Source organism: Protomyctophum bolini (genome assembly GCF_963924005.1).
Source record: "Protomyctophum bolini genome assembly, chromosome: 18".
In the NCBI taxonomy this organism is placed as follows: domain Eukaryota; kingdom Metazoa; phylum Chordata; class Actinopteri; order Myctophiformes; family Myctophidae; genus Protomyctophum; species Protomyctophum bolini.
In genome coordinates this window covers 3,899,387-3,917,132 of record NC_137879.1, presented here as the reverse complement: position 1 = coordinate 3,917,132, position 17,746 = coordinate 3,899,387, and the positions used below count along the sequence as shown (strand labels likewise).

At 41.9% G+C, this 17,746-nt stretch overlaps 1 protein-coding gene across 1 annotated transcript; it reads left to right on the top strand.

Annotated features, from left to right (window-relative positions):
- Positions 1–869: 869 nt before the first annotated feature.
- On the top strand, positions 870–10,090 carry LOC308332892 (uncharacterized protein). Its single transcript, XM_080789026.1, has 7 exons — positions 870–918; positions 960–1,010; positions 2,792–2,874; positions 3,460–3,654; positions 4,454–4,588; positions 5,505–5,736; positions 8,654–10,090. The coding sequence occupies exons 3-7, from the start codon at positions 2,794–2,796 to the stop codon at positions 9,841–9,843; spliced, it is 1,833 nt and encodes a 610-aa protein (XP_080645152.1). The 5' UTR covers positions 870–918; positions 960–1,010; positions 2,792–2,793; the 3' UTR covers positions 9,844–10,090.
- Positions 10,091–17,746: the final 7,656 nt, after the last annotated feature.

Here is a 17,746-nt window from a genome sequence, read left to right as displayed (position 1 = left end):
AAAACAAAATAAAGGTTAATCTGAGGTTGATATGAAGACAAAATATACAGTATGCGTGGATTCTTCAGCCCGTCCTTTTGATCATTTCACTGTGGTTTATGAACGTGTTCAAAGACAAAATCTACCTTCAACTTCTCCGTATAGAAATAACCAGGGTTTTTTAATTGACCACACATATCATGTTTCTCTGTTTTGTAATACTTCTCTATTGCAACTCCCCCTGCCCTAGATCAGATCACAGACAATTAATATCTTCAGACAAAGAAAATACTTTCCTCACGATCATTGAAAATGACAGTGTATGAATTTCTCCGTACGTGTGTAGTTTTGAGAATGAATTAATTTCACTGTTAACAACAGCTCTGCTGAAATACCTGATTGGAACTCTAGGTACGGAACGGCAGATGCTACTCAAGGCCAAAGAAAACAAAAACAAACCCATTTTTGATCATGCTTATTTTTGGCCTGCCTAGAGATGCAACACCATGAGAACGATGTACTTCTTGCATGTGTTTCTTCTCATCTGAAAAGGTCTCGAATAGAGCCAAGCACTCATGAGAAAACGATGGCAATGCCTGTAGCCAAACGGTTTTGATTATTTGTTGAGACACACTCTGACTGCTGTTTATCATGTCTAAAATGACCCCATTGTATGACTCAAAAACAAATGCAGGGGACCCCACTGTATTGCTGTATTACACTCGCTGTACCATGGCTCCCCCTAGCGACCGTTTATGGTGCGTGCACCGTGCACGCGCCAGGCTCAAGCAGGGCTTGTGCGCGGACATTTTGGCGGAAGTAGACCGTTCTTCCGGGGCTATCGCGCCGGTTCAGTCTCTATCCTTCTTTATACTCTATGGTTCGCCCGCAGGACTGTTGACACCATAGAGTTGTTGACACTAATACTAAAACTAAAAGGTGTCGTATGAATTGAAAACAGTGTGGTCGTTAAGCAGCAGGGGGACATTTGTTTGTCAGCAGCTCAACCACTGAAAGAAACACAGCTACAGGTAAAAATATGAACTGATTCACCAATCTCACGTTGTTGTTTTTCATCTATGTAGTAGGCCGTCTTTTAAGATGGAACTAGAGTCGTAGACTATTTCTCTCACATCTGCTTGTTTGTCATCATTGTAGCCTAAACAAAACAAGCGGTAGTTAGTTACTAGCAGTAGGCCTAAGCCTAATAATATTGTAACTCGCTCCTCCAAAGGGAGCTAGCTCTCTTCGTGTGGCGTGTTGCCTGCTCTAGGTCTACTGAGGTGGAGATCGGGGTTCGATTCCAGCTCGGAGTGTACGTTAGAATTTATACATTGTTTGGTTGCATCCAGAGTGTAAAGTATAGGGAGAGTCACGCTTTGATCTCGCCGCAAAGCAGAGAGTTTTGATTGAATGGTCGAAAATGTTATTCACAGTAGAATGAGTACGTCATTTAAAACAATAGGGCATAGGGAGGATTTTCACTCAGAACGGGTTATTCTGGTGCCATTTTTCTGCCTACCATGTAGTAGGCTATAGTAGTAGGCTGCTTAGCCCCACAAGCAGAACCCAAATACTACTGAAGTTTCTGACATTTTTTAGACTCAAAGCTTAAAGTCCAAATTTCATAAAAGCTTTATGGAGGGTTCCGAGAGGGGATATAGGCTGCTAAGCTTTCCAGCCTCACTGTGGAGACATATACTTTTGATTGATTGATTGAAATATTTATTAACAGTTTGTAGAATTACAGTACATTTCAAGCACAAACTCAATACAGAGACTGTTAACTGTGAGTGGACGACCCAATTAAGCATTACACTTGTTTACAACAGAGTCCACATTGTTCAATTCATCAAAACATTTAGAGACATACAAATAGACACTTCTATGTAGTTAAAGAACAGAACAGGAATTCATCATATAGGAAGCAAAAAGGGAAAAGATACATATACAGTGAGGGGAAAGGGGTGGGGGGGGCGATTCAGATTGTACAGAGGCCAGTTTCGAATTTGCTGCCATCCGTAGGTGCCCTCTGAGAGCGGTTTTGAAGGAGTCAAGGGCGTCCATACCATTGTATACAGTTGAATAAACACTGTATGGTTTGGGTGTCGGATGACAAAATAACATAACGTTGATCCACAACAGTAATGGGTCTGCCCTGTCTGTTTGTATACTCTATAGTCTAACTTGTCCACCGCAGGCCATGATAATTATGCTTCCATTGTAGCCTTGCAGTGCGTTGACTGTCGCCAATATCAAATAATTAAATACACGCCGTATGGTTTCTTTGATTTGGGTGTCAGCTGACAAAATAACATAACCTTCAGCAACATTCCCAAACGCATGTATGCTCTGCTCTCTACCTGTCCTCAAACGAGCATGATATAATGGTCAAAATAATAATGGTCAGATCGCATACAGACAGATTATTTATTTACTGCAGAGAGAACATGTTTGACTGACCACTCGTCACTCTCGTGGTGTTTTTCCCCTCTCCCATATGTCCACATGTCTCATATGCTCCTCCCTATTTTGTATAGGGGGGAGCATAGTTAAGTAACCTCACCTCAGCCATGAGTTAAACCACATGTAACAGTAATGTAGTGAGTTCTCTCTCCACCTCACCTCAGCCATGAGTTAAACCACATGTAACAGTAATGTAGTGAGTTCTCTCTCCACCTCACCTCACCTCAGCCATGAGTTAAACCACATGTAACAGTAATGTAGTGTGTTCTCTCTCCACCTCACCTCAGCCATGAGTTAAACCACATGTAACAGTAATGTAGCGTGTTCTCTCTACACCTCACCTCAGCCATGGCTGACAACATCCTGGATGCTGCCAGCCAGAGAGAATCACCGCAGTCTGCCAAGAGGATGCTACTGGACACTGACCATGTGACTGTGAGTGACCGTTTCCAAGCATCATTTCACAGTAAGACCCATTTAGACGTCGAGAAAATAAATTCTTCTAAATCATGAAACATTTCTGAAAAACCTCATGTTTCTCTATATCAGTGGTTCTCAATATTTCATGTCAAGGACCCCAAAAATGGCATGTAATTTGCCGCCGACCCCCTTCTGAAAATATGTTGTTCCAGGGACCTCCCAGAAGCAAAGATTTGAGTTAAAAACTCTCTGAAAGTATATGTATTCAAACATTTGCTCCACATTTTCACGACTTTTCAAGTTTTCAATAGCTAAAGTAGAACATAATTCTTAAAACACCAAAAGGGGTTCCCGCCCCAAAATGGGTTGATGTAGGCGACCGAAGGGCTAACACTCTACGGAATAATGACACTTCATTATGTCAGCGCTGTCATAGAGGTTTCATTTTAAATTGTCTCATATAAGCAGGGGTGCACATTAAAATGTATTTGTGGTCGTTGCCAGATCAGCAACATGACTCACAGATGAATAGTAGTTTATTTGTCTGATTTTATAAATGTCCCTCTGGAATCTGTTGTTGTCTTTGCACTTCAGGAGGACGGCACCAGTGTACCTCCATCCTCCCTGAAGGCTGAGGTGTTTGTGGACCCCGACCATCCCAACAAGCTGTTAAAGGGCCTCAACAGGCTGCGTCTCAACAGTGTCTTGTGTGATGTGATTCTGTGCTGTGAGGGACAGGAGGTGCCCTGCCATCGTGCCGTACTGGCCTCCTTCAGCCCTTACTTTGAGGTAAATACACACTTTTATTGACCGGCTGGTGCTAATGATAAATAATAAACCTTTATTTGTATAGCACCATTCATGACATGAAATGCAGCTCAAAAGTGCTTTACAGAGCAATGGAGGAGAAAAAAAGAAAAGAAAAGCAAGGCACAAAACATTAAAATAATACAGTGAGGACATGAATAACAAGGAATTTAAAAGGTCAATTAAAAGCAAGAGTGTAGAAGTAGGTCTTGAGCTGCACTTTAACCCATTCTGACCTGAGATCAGATTCATACAAGGTTTCCACTGGACACACAGGTCTGATTAACCCATTCTGACCTGAGATCAGATTCTAAAAATGTCAGTCGTTTTTTTTTTTTTTTCAAAAATAGCAGACAATGTCTACAGAGGCTGCCTTGTCGAAGGTACAGTGGCAGTTTGTTCCACGCCGTCGGGCCCCTAGAAGCAGAGAGCTGCTTCACCGTGTTTTTTTTTTTGTTTGTTGCAATTTAAGGCAATGACATTTAAAGTCTGCCTTCGCTTTCACATGACTCAATGTATCATCTGCACCAAATGAATTAACCCATTCTGAACGGGAACCCATTTTGGTGTTAGCATCATGTTATGCTTTAGCTCGTAGCGCGCCACCGAGTGGCGCGCTACGAGCTTGTAGGTCTGCTATTTTTGAAAAATCGAAGAACGACTGACATTTTTAGAATCTGATCTCAGGTCAGAATGGGTTAATCAATTAACAATGTAAATGAGAAAGAGACTACGGACACTCCACTCCCAAGCCAACCGTTCATCTTTCCAATGTGAACAGGCCACGTTTATGTCCGGTATGAGGGAGTCCACACAGGACAGAGTGACCATCAGTGGACTGGAACCTCAGATGATTGGTTTGCTGGTGAACTACGCCTACACGTCTACGGTGTCCATCTCTGCTGATAATGTACAGGTACTGAATAAACATCATAAACCTCATTCATTGTTCCCTATTTTCGTTCCAAAATGGTATAAAATAACTTAAATAAGAGGTCAAACAAAAAAGCTCAATGTCAATTTAAGACTTGTATAATTAATAGTGTAATAACATCCTCTCCTTTTATTGAGCCATTTGTGGATAATATAGTGATTTTTTTTTAATTAAATATAATATATCTATTCTGTATTTACCCAAGGCAGTGTTGTAGACTACTTCTCTTACTACTCTGACAATAACAAATAAAAGCATGTCTGAGATCTGAGAGCAACACACACACACACACACACACACACACACACACACACACACACACACGTCGTGCGAATGGAGGGATCATTGAAAACGAAGGCGGCTTGCATGCTGTGGTTTGCTAACAGAAATTTGCATGCACAACAAGGGCTGCCAGAGCAGGCTATCATTTGTTGTTTTTCTTGTTTTTTCGCCACCTCTCTTCGAAGTTAGACTGCAAGCTCTAAAGTCTAAACTGACTGGGCCTCTGGACCATAGAGATATAGGTGACCCTACGCCGTGCACACACACACACACACACACACTCGAGGTGGGTTAATGTTGATTCAATGCTGTGCAGCGCACATGCATGATCATGCAGTGAGGCAACCCAGGCAGCAGGGGGCGCAAGACTCCGGTCCCCTCTCTTAAAAGTTTCCTCCCATAAACCTCCCATAAACTACATAAAATGGAGTGTGACAGCGTATCTGTGGGAACCGATGGAGAGAACCGAAATGTAATCATTGTAATGGGTACCCGGTACCACAGGCACATTCGGTTCGGTACATACTTGGTCCCGAGGGTTCGGGAACCAAAACCCCTATATATGTAATATAATATCGGTGCTTAATAATAGAGACATTCTGTTAATTTGTTCCAGGCCCTGCTGGTGGCATCAGACCTGCTGGAAGTCACGTCTGTTCGAGAGGCCTGCTGTGAATACATGAAGCGTCGCTTGGACGCCACCAACTGTGTGGAGTTTTGCTGCAGTGCCGACGAGGAACCTGAAGACATTTCTATTAAAAAGGAGGAACCTGAAGACATTTCTATTAAAAAGGAGGAACCTGAAGACATTTCCATTAAACAGGAAGCTGAAGACCACCCACACCTCAGTAAGTTCCATGTGCTCTTCCTAACTGCAATATTTTCTCTTCTGTAGGGCTGCCACAATGTCTTATTTTCACTGCACAAAAACACAAAATGCCAGGACGCTCATAATATAGTCCAGTTGCTAATTGTGTAATTTCAAACCTTATTGGATTCTGTGCAAATGGAATCATGGATTTTCTGATTTGTCATAGGCTACTCTAAAGTTTCAAACAAGTATTTGAAAGCTTAGCGTCTGCACTTTCTTACTCTTTACAAAACTGAAACGGTACCATTATGTGCGACACAATTTCTATCGGGTGTGAAAAATACTTGCTCGGCTGACTGGCAGCGTGAACGTGAACTTGGCAGACTGATTCACAGACGTATAGAGCTATGCCATGAAAATATTCTACATACAGTACATTGTTAACACTTAAAATGCTGCCAAAAACCTTCAGAATAAAGGCGCTTAGAGTGCCATCAGATGGGGCAGATTTTACTCTGAAAAGCCCCCGCCTTCCACACCGGGAGGTATAATGTTTCATCACTACCTCATGCTAATGAGTCTGATCGCTCTTTAGAAGTGTTAATATTCCAAACGAGATGCTTGCTTAAAGGACAACTTTAGTTTTTTTCAACCACGGTTCATGTTTTAGGTTATTATTAGAGAAAGTAAAAGATGGGTGTTAATTTCTTTTTTTCATTTGCTGCTTTCTTTCGTTTTAGGGATTTTAGCTGTTTTTGACAGGGGGGCGGGGCCATTCGAGCATGGGGCTAAATATGTATTTTTTTTACAAAATATTATGGCGATTTATTATTTTATTATTTACTATAGTCCTACTAGACCCGAAGAAATTACATCTGGCCACAAAAGATCACGGGATCTACTGAATGTGTCAAACTGCATATTGAGTCTATGACAGTGTGGCTTCCCCCCAGTAGGCCTCCTTTACATTCAGTGTTAATTGAGAAGATGTGTATACACATCCTTAGCATCATAAGTGTTTAGCTACCATAGGTCCGCATTTCAAGCTTTCATTGTCAGAAGTGCTTCCGTTTCATGATGTCATGCACTGAGTGGCATGACTAATTTACTCCCAAATGTCAGAGCTCAGGTGCTCATGTTTTTGAATTGTTTCAGAATTTCATGATTCAAATCAAACAAATGCTGTAACACCATTATTCCTTTTGGGGCAAGTGTTACTAAATATATTACCGGTACTTCAAATTATTGTTTTAGTATTTTGCTAAAATTACAGTAATAACCTGTAGTTAGTAACGGTTTAGTCAATCTTATCTTCTTTTTTTATAATATTTATCCCACGATTTTGTAACCCATTTTTCACCCCTGTGTCAATTATCTAATGTGATCCTGGGCTCTACACACCCTCCGCCAACCTGGGGAGAGCAACGGACTTGAACTCAGGCTTACTTCATGCCTGAGTGTCTCCAAGTTGCTCCTTTACACCTGACAGGGGGGAGTTTCCCTGGTTGGACGTAGTGCGTGGAAGGAACACATTATTCTAGGGATGCACCGAAAATTCGGCCACCGAAAATATTCGGCCGAAAATGCCTAAAAATGTATTTTCGGCCTATTCGGTTTCGGCTCAAATAAGCCGAAAAATATCACCGAATAGTAGTAGTGGTCCCAAAGTTGTGAATCGAACTAAACTGCGAGGAAAACACACATGTACAACTTACAAGCCCAACGCGCTGTGCATTGCGATGGGTAGATAGCTTGTAGATCTGCTACTTTCAGCGCAGGAAGGGCGCATGCTTATGACGCTCTTTAACTATGCATCATTCAGCAGCCCCCAGCCAGCGACACAACACGCGAGCAGCAGTCACGGAACGCACAGGCAGATCCGACACAACTGTGCTTTCATCCACGATTCCATAGCCTTCTAAATCTTATTTCCCATCCACGGGCACAAACAACGTGATAATAGCAGCTTCCACCCGATCTGTGGTGGTGTTCTGTTGACAAGGGAAGCTAGTAGCTAGCATGGGAGCTAACGTTAGTTTTAACACTATGTACTTTACATCCGTTCCCCAACCCTCGTCCCCTCACACTCGCTGCTGCGTTTACACGGGCAGACACAAAGACGAATGGGAATATCATTTGGAGCTTTAACAATGAATGATAGACTGTATCGTTGTCCACAGCAAGCAGACCTGTCAAAACGATACACTTCCCAAAACTCAGAGACATGCCACCACCTATAAATTCAAACCCACCTCTGGAATATTGCTATCTCATTCCACTTTAATTTATTTTATTCCATAGTCTTAGTTTTTCTCTAATAAAGTTGTTTTTATTTGTTTTCTCATGTTCTCTTTGAAAAGTGTATTTAAGTACTCAGAGAAGCTTAATATAAATAATATTATTATCACTATTATTATTATTACTACTTGTTTTTATTGCCTATGCTTATGTAGAAAAAAAAGCTCACTGCTCAGGTCAAATAGGCCTATTGATATGCGATTAAAATGTGATTAATTGAGATTAATTAATCACAAAGCCTCCAATTATTTAGATGCTTTTTAATGGACCCATAAGTGTTTATTATTTAAGTTAGGTTTTGCCATAATCATGTCTTTTGCCATAATCAGGTAGCTTTACAACAAAGATGTATTCGGCTATTCGGTATTCGGTTTTCGGCCAACTGTTTCCTATATTCGGTATTCGGTTTCGGCCAAGAATTTCCCTTTCGGTGCATCCCTACATTATTCCAACCAGTTCCTATCCCCTCCATCAGGCGCCCCGGCTGGCCAGGGGGAGGCAGTTTAGAGACCAGGATTACTGCATGTCTTTTGTGAGGGTACCTACCCTAGTCAATCTTATCTTGGTAGTTAACAGCTCATTTTGTACATGGAAGAAGAATTGTTTTACATTTTAGGAATCCAGTGTTGACCATCATGTTATGTTTCTGCTTCTAGACATCCTGCACATGGTTGTGGGTAAAGAGGAGGTTTCTCGTGAACAGGAGAGGAGCCCCAGTCTGCTCCAGGAGGAACCAGAGCCTCCACACTTTAATGTGAAACAGGAACCTGAGGAACCTGTTGGGTCAACGTTGACATTACTAGCAGTGAAAGGTGAAGAAGAAAATGATGATGATGGAGAAGACATATATTCCCACTGCTCTGAAGTTGAAGTTAAATCTGCCACTGAAGTCACTGAAGACGGTGATGATCGGGAGACCAGTGAAGACGGTGATGACAGTACTGGAATAAAACCTCTCCAATGTAAACTTTGTAACAAGAGTTTCAGTTATCCATATGACCTGAAGAGACACCAGCATGTCCACACTGGAGTAAAGCCTTTCAACTGTAAACAGTGTAACAAGACTTTCAGTCAGTCATGTGACTTGAAAACACACCAGCATGTCCATACTGAAAAAAGACCGTTCCAATGTAAACAGTGTAACAAGAGTTTCAGTAAGTTATCTCACCTGAAGGAACACCTTTATGTCCACACAGGAGAAAAACCTTTCCAATGTAAACAGTGTAACAAGAGTTTCAGTAAGTTATCTCACCTGAAGATACACCAGCGTGTCCACACTGGAGAAAGACCTTTTCAATGTAAACATTGTGACATGGCTTTCCGTCAGGCATGTGACTTGAACAGACACCAGCGTGTTCACACTGGAGAAAAACCTTTCCAATGTAAACAGTGTAACATGAGATTTACGGCATCATCTTCCCTGAAAGGACACCAGCTCATTCACACTGGAGAAAAACCCTTCCAATGTGAACATTGTAACAAGAGTTTCATACGGTCATCTCGCCTGAAGGAACACCTTTATGTCCACACAGGAGAAAAACCTTTCCAATGTAAACAGTGTAACAAGATATTTACTGCGTCATATTCCCTGAAAATACACCAGCGCATTCACACTGGAGAAAGACCCTTCCAATGTAAACAGTGTAACAAGAGTTTCAGATTGCGATCTCACGTGAAGAGACACCAGCATGTCCACACTGTAGTGAAACCTTTCCAATGTAAACATTGTAACAAGAGTTTCAGAAAGTCATCTCACCTGAAGACACACCAGTCTGTCCACACTGGAGAAAAAACATTCTTTATGCAATTAGTGTTGCATAGAGTTTCAAATGATCTAGTCATCTGAAGAGACACCTTTTGTGTCCACACTCCACACAGGAGAGAAAACCTTTCCATTGTATCTCCCGTCACTTGCTAAGAAACCATTACATTCACACCATTGGGTAAAAAAAACAAACATTTTCCACTAGAAATGAGCTCAATGGGGCATGCAAGGCTGACGTCACGGTAGGCTGTCATGCCTACCGGCGCCATCTTGGATTTGATGGCCTACATATTAGATCTGCATCAAGTGTATAACCCATTCTGACCGGGAACCCGTTTTGGTGTTTAGCATCATGTCATGTTTTAGCTATTGAAAAATAGCAGATCTACAAGCTCATAGCGCGCCACCGAGTGGCGCGCTACGAGCTTGTAGGTCTGCTATTTTTGAAAAAAATCGAAGAACGACTTGACATTTTTAGAATCTGATCTCGGGTCAGAATGGGTTAATCAGACCAGTGTGTCCCCAGTGGAAACCTCGTGTGAATCTGATCTCAGGTCAGAATGGGATAAAGTTGGAGCTCTTTCAGTTCGCCAAAATGGGATTTATTAAGCCTAAGATAATGGACTACGGTAACGTTTCACTGTGACTTTCTCTCTCTCTCTCTCTCTCTCTCTCTCTCTTGCTGTAGCGCCTAAATCCATGTATCAGGTGCTACTGGCTGCTGACGGATGAGGAAGTTTAGACGTGTGCTGAAAGAACTGAGGTCCAGAATGTTCGTAGAGTGGATATTAAATTATATTTATTTTCCTTACAAAATCCTATACTTTGAAGGCAAATAACATAAGTAACAAACAGTCAAACGTGGTGAATGCAACAGTCCCTGTCTGCACAGTCAGAAAAACAGTTTGCCTCCTATCAACAACACCTGCAATTCATTTGGGACAGGGTTAAATACCCTCCCTGTAACTATGGCAACCTGAACTTGACCACACCCCTCAGTGGACATCATTGGCCACAATTAGGAGACTCAAAATGGCGCTTACACATGCTATATAAAGAGGATCAAATTAAACAGATGTATGTTCATAGGGAGGTCGATAGACAAGGACAATTATTATGGATCAGTATATGTCTCCTATATTTCAAAACGAATATGGATACATTCTCCTTCTACAGCACGGCCACCCAGGCGTGGAATGCCCTTACCCCCACCCTCAGAAATGCAGATCACTTGCAGGTGTTATCTTTGTTATTCTTCATTTCTATGAATTGATTACATTAGGTCGAAACGGAAACGAGACCGCAAGGACTTTTTTTGTGCTATCCCTTTTGAAATAAGTGTTTGACCGTATGAACTCTGTTTTTAAATGTACTGTATGTCTAATACACGAATCAATCAATCCTGTCAATAGACGCCTCCATTCGCCTGCTCTTTAGTTAACAAACCATTTAGGTTGACTTTATTATTATTATTATTATTATTGCTAGAGGATGCCATTACGGTTCGTTCGGTTAGTTCTGGAATTGGAAGTGTTGTAAGAGGTGTGTGAATCTATTTGTTCACTTGCATCAGAATTATAAAACTATAGCCTTATTCCTAACCTTATAACCTCAGTAAAGCTATGGTTAAACAATAGCCTTATTCCAATGGCAACCGGATGTACTGTACTGTACTGTACTGTACTGTACTGTACTGTACTTTACTGTACTGTACTGTAACTTAAAATAACCATCAGGAATGTGTCTGGCTTATAAAAACTCACCTCCTTTCAGATGATAAAATATGAGAGCAGATGAAAGGACAGCAGTGCCATCTAGTGGGCAAGTTAGCTCATCAAAGGATGTGTAGTACTGTATCCTTCACTATAGGTTGAGTGAAGAGACATACATTATTACATACATCATTTATGCATAATGCATTAATGTACGATACAAACATGCACAACTTGCAGAGTTAAAAAAGCACTCGTTCATCAATAACAAAGCCAAGGGATTTCAATAGGCTACATTTATTGACTGTCATTTGATTAACTTTGTTTTTATATTTCTAACTAATCCAATTAGGCTACTTATCACGTTATGTTTTAACCAAAACTGATTGATTGATAGATTGAAGAATTTATTTACTTTATTGGCCCCCACATAAGCTCGTGTTGGTCCCCCACACACACACATGTCCTTATGTGGAGAAAAAAATGGGGGGGGAAAAAGAAATTAGTTTTCGCCCTTTCCCTAAAAAAAGATAGCTCCCCCTCTGCACGTGCCTGGTGTAGCCTATGTGAATTAATGTTATCTGAAATCTGTCTGGCCAACGCCAGCCGCCAGGCTAGTAATTAAGTACAGTACTTTAAAAGTAATGAATGTACTTTAACCATAGAGTATGGACTTTAACACGCAGTGACGGTAGGCCAATCAGAGGCAGGCGGGGCGTCGCCAGGACGTTTGTGCGAGTCTGGAAGGAACTGTGTAGTGTGTTTCCAGGAGGAGTCTGGAGGGAGGACACATTTAGTGGTTACGCCACTGCAATTTGAACAGTAGAGCCGCGTCGAAGGAATCACTGAGCAGCTGTTTGACTCTAAAACCTTCTACAAGTGAGTAGGCTATATTGCATAATTTGCATTGTTTATTTCATTCCCGTGCTGTGTGTGCGGCTGTCTGTCTCTGTGTTATGGACACTCGATAGGAAGGAACTCATTCATCATCCTGTAGATGTGTAAGCAGAACAACGAGGATTGTTTTACGTGTTGTTTACGTTTGTTCCCGTTTCTATCATGTGTGTTGTTAGTAAAAGTACCAAAGTATCTTATTGAAGTACCAAACTTAGAAAGTACTCACAAACACGCACGTTTTCAAATGTATACAGCCTATAATACAATCAATGTTTTAAAAAGAGAATCTTTTTGAAAATGGAAAATCTACTAGCCATGAAACATGACTGAAGTACGAGCGTCATGTGAACCATGGCTACAAATCTACAAGCTCCCAATGTGTCTCATTGTGTATATATAATATTATTATATAATATATATAGGGGCTGAAGTGGTTAATGTATGTTTTATTATAATGAGTATAATCTTCAATTAATTGTAGTGGAGTAAAAGTATCTGCATCGAGTAAACTTACTTACCGGTAGTTACTTTCCACCACTGAAGAGAAGACGAGTAAATTAATAAGCAGTGAGTTTAATAAGAAGTGGTGGAAGTGAAACAGAGAAAAACTTAAATTAAACCAAGACTGGACGTCTTGTTTGAACTTATTTCAAGGATTTGAGCCTTGAGTCCATTTCCCCCTCATTCATTATCGCGAGACATGGCCAAAGCATTTCCGAAATTCCCCCCAGCCCAAAATGTTGAGAACCCCTGAGTTAAACCACATGTAACAGAAATGTAGTGAGTTCTCTCTCTACCTCACCTCAGCCATGAGTTAAACGGTTAAACCACATGTAAATATAGCTCTGGTCCATAGCTCTAATGCGTTTCATCTAGAGCTATGTTACTCTCAACTTCCGCCGCTCGCATGAATGCAGACCAGCCTCTCGTCTTTAGCGTAAATAAAAAATAACGTTTTTGCTACCAAAACAAAGGCGAGTTGTGTAATTAGAAAGCCTACTTGCCTTAGTGGACGCACTCTGAGCCCCCCACCACACGTATAAACTGTGCTTTTTGGCCAGAAAGGGATTTTTACCTGGAAAAAAATACTTTTAGATACTCCACTGCACCCTCTACTGATATTGCCCAGAGAAATGCCCCATAGAGAATATTTTTCTATGGGGAAATTCTCTGGGCAATATCGGTAGAGGGCGCAGTGGAGTATCTAAAAGTAGGAAGTTGAGAGTAACATAGCTCTAAATGCAACACATTAGAGCTACGGACCAGAGCTAATGTAAATAGTGATGTTGTGTGTTCTTTCAATTCAAAGGGCTGTCTCGACATGAGAACATATACGTATGTCCTCTCTCCACCACACTGCACCTCAGCCATGGATGACAACATCCTGGACCTGGATGCTGCCTGCCGGAGAGAATCACGAAAGGTTGCCCACTTGGTAACCTTTGAGCATGGCACTGCCAAGAGGATGAGACTGGACACTGACCATGTGAGTGTGTCTAATGCCCAGGTCTTTCCAGCACCGCACCTTATAACCTCACACGGGCCGGGCCAGAACATGTAGCATGGATTAAAGTTCTCAGTTGCCACCTCTGATTGATTTCAGTCATTTGGATTCCATAGAATCTGTGAATGCATGCTGCACGCTGAAAATAGCAGATCTACACGTTCACAACACGTCACACTGCGACGTGTTGTGAACTTGTAGAGGGGGGGTGGCTCAGGGGTAGAGTGGCTGGATGGTAACTGCAAGGTTGCCAGTTCGAACCCTGTGGGCTCCCCCAGACTAGAGTTAGTGTCGAAGTGTCCTTGAGCAAAACACTGAACCTCAAATTGCTTCTGATGTGCAGGTTGGTGCCTTGCATGTTTTCCGCCGCCATCGGTGTGTGTGTGAATAGGTGAATGTAATGCACAATCTCTGTACAGCGCCTGCTATATAAACGCACCATTTACCATTTTAGAGTGGCTATTTTCGGTCATTATTTATTTTATGAAAGCGTATTTGAACTAAGTGCTCAAACTAGCAATAGAATACAAGTTTAGAAGCATCTTCCAGGAACGTGATTGGTCTCAGAAATGTCATAAAAGAAAAGAGCTCATAAATAATGCCTAGAATCTGTGATTTCTGCAGCCGGTCGGCTGCAGTACAACAGTAGGTTTAGTAGAATGTTCACATACCTAAAACATGTTCAACTTTAAATTGTTGCCTCTTTCTTCTATTAACAGCTTGGCCAATGTTTGATCAGTTTTTATAGCATAGTTTGTTGATTACTTTTGATGCATAGCGGTCTTAAATCCTATTCATAGTCCAGTTTTCGGTGAAGAGGTGACCACGGTTAGTAAAAAGTAAAACAGAGAGATGTGTTGTGTGAGGGAGCGGTGACCACCGTGGCTCAGTGACGTCATATTGCAGTTTTGGTGGTCCACCCAAAACTGGACTATGAATTGGCCTTTTAAAAGCCTTAAATTATCACATCACTGTCATCTGCAGACCCCCCCCCCCCAAAACCATGTGGGGACCCCCCTGGGGGTTGAGAACCCCTGCCCTAGAATATGCAGCAAGAAGTTCTTGCATAACAAAACATCAGGACCAAAGATTTACTGGCGGTGAGGGTGCCGGCCACGCCCCCCCCCCCCCTTGATTCACGACGTGCCAAGTACCCAAATCATTTGCATGACAACTGTCACGTCATACACGGTATCAAAGCAACACCTACAGCCTGTATGCCTTTTCTTTTTATTCTCAGCATTCCTTGAGAAGATTTACAAAATGTTTCCTGCTATTATTTATAATTGAGTGAACTATAATTGTGTAACATTAATCACACATCATCATACTATAATTCAGTCAATGTCTGTGTGTGTGTCAGAAACACCGCCGTATCTCCTCACCGCCTGCACCAATCGCTCCCACTTTTCACACAGGCATTGACCATAATTATATGGAGGGCGTAATGAAGCCCTTTTTTCGATTTGACACATTAATTTATGAATTTATTAGTGAATTAAAAATGCAACCAGGGCGCATGATTCTGGTCTCGTCGGGAGTCGACTCTCACCGTCCGTCCACTCCTACTGTCATACAGGCTGGTCCAGCAGCACATGAAGCCTGCAGTTCACCCCCCTGCCCTCTGGGTGGTGCTGACGTTGCACTCCAGGAGGGGGACAGAAGTGTGCGTATGACTCCGTGGGGCAGCCATCGGGACAAGATCTTTCATGCTCTCAACAGGCTGCGTCTCGACCGTACCTTGTGTGATGTGATTCTGTGCTGTGAGGGACAGGAGTTACCCTGCCACCGCGCTGTCCTGGCCGCCTTCAGCCCTTACTTTGAGGTAAATTAATCAATTCAAGTTACCGTCCGTCTGGTCTGGGGCATAGGCTACATTAAGTAAGAGCTAAACTGTGGACATTTGAAGCCAAACGTTCTGCTTTCCAACAGGCCATGTTTACATCTGGCACGGAGGAGTCCACACAGGACAGAGTGACCATCAGAGAGGAACCCCAGATGATTGCATTGCTGGTGAACTACGCCTACACATATCGTGTGTCCTTCTGCGCCGATAATGTACAGGTAATGTGTTGCCATTAAGCATACGATACGTATCACGATATGAGGTTCACGATACGATACTTATCACGATATGAGGTTCACGATACAATACGATACGTATCACGATATCGGGTTCACGATACAATTTTTCACAATATTTTAAACACAAAAAATTCCAGACAAATGACCGAAAAATCTTTTTTTATTATTTACAATTTATGAAAACGCTATAATGTCGCTAGGTGGCGGTAACGGGCTGCCAAATAGACCAGTCACCCACGTACAAGAAGAAGAACTCTGTGCAACACGGCTCCGTCTTTTTGGCAAATCTAGAACTTCCTTTTTGAGAGCTAGCAAATTTGAGACATCCGGTTGGTTTCAGAATAAAAGTGTTGTTAATTAAATAATGATTGCATTAAAGTATTAGTATTATTATAACATTACAGTTATTGTAAAGACACACATTATGTTTCTGTGTAAAAATAAGTAATTAAATAACACAGAAACATAATGTGTGTCTTATAGCATCATTTAAATTCTTAATTTGAAGTTTTAATGTGCAAATGAAACTTTTTTCAATACTCTACTAGAGGGTACTCTTATTTTGAAGAGATCGTCTTAAATTTGCTAGCTTAGATTTGCCAAAAAACAGTGCCGCGCAACACAATGCTCTGGGCTGACCAGGGGGGCAGTCAGACGGATATTTTGTGAAGCCACTAAGGAAATGAAAGTTCATATAATGGCCTGTTGTGGCGCTGTCATTGGGCTCAAAAAAACCCATAGCCCCATAGAAGTCCATGTATTTGGGCCCAACTTCACCTAGACTGTATTATCTTAATAAACATGGTCATGAATACTTTTTGCTTCCAGTCACTAGTTTAAAGTCTCATTTCTAATGTCATAATATTCTTTTTGGAAAATTATGGTCCCATTTATTTAAAAAATGACCATAAAGTCGCGCATGTTCTGAGGGGCGTGGCTACCGTTACAGTCTATGAACGGGATCCCCCACCCACTCGAGTCAAAATAAAAACCAACAAAGAAGAAGGGGGAAGTCCCGCCTCGTTGTCTGGGCCAGCCAATGGGCCAGCTGGCCTGAACTGGGCCAAAACGGATCTAGAAAGATGGCGACTTCCATTGCAAGGACTGACAGGCTTCATTTTACGTTCACGTTAGACCCGCGGGACGCTTTGTCCATATTTTTTACAGTCTATGGGGCTGACAGGCAGCCCAGAGCATGCAGGCAAAGCCCGCCACTGGATGGTTATATATTTTATAATACATTAGGCTACATAAACGCTGCTGCCGCCTATCGCAAGGCTTTTTATCTACATCGGTTTTACATTCACCATCGCTGATGAGCAGTGCTTTGTAGGCGAGGAGGGAGGCTTGTTCAGGAACTCTATTATATCATATATATATCTATGTATGGCTCTGCATTAATGTAATAAACATATGCGCTGTGAGCCAACGTGAGCCATGTTGTCATAAGTTTTGCCAATTCACTGTTTTGCCCGTTTACACGGAGAAGGGATAAAACAGCGTTCTCAAAGATTTCCACGCTGGAAGGTGGTTTCACTTTGTTGCGTTTTCACCACCTGAAAACACCATTCTCGTCTAAACGGACCACAGCAAACGATATTTTATTTTGCCGTTTTCTATGAACACCATCCTCGTATAAAGACCGCCCTAGGATAGATGTAGACCGTGCAGAAACATAATTGCCTTCCTTGATATGTATTAATGAGCATCATCACCTGGGCACAGTCAGACACACACAGCTCCCCTCTGCAGGCTTCAACTGAAAGGGAAGCACCCTATGATCCGA

Excerpts from the sequence above, each read along its gene's own strand:
- LOC308332892 (XM_080789026.1), top strand. The coding sequence starts at position 2,794 with ATGGCTGACAACATCCTGGATGCTGCCAGCCAGAGAGAATCACCGCAG. Across the intron at positions 4,589-5,504 it reads TCTCTGCTGATAATGTACAG|GCCCTGCTGGTGGCATCAGA; the intron begins GTACTGAATAAA and ends AATTTGTTCCAG. Across the intron at positions 5,737-8,653 it reads TGAAGACCACCCACACCTCA|ACATCCTGCACATGGTTGTG; the intron begins GTAAGTTCCATG and ends TTCTGCTTCTAG.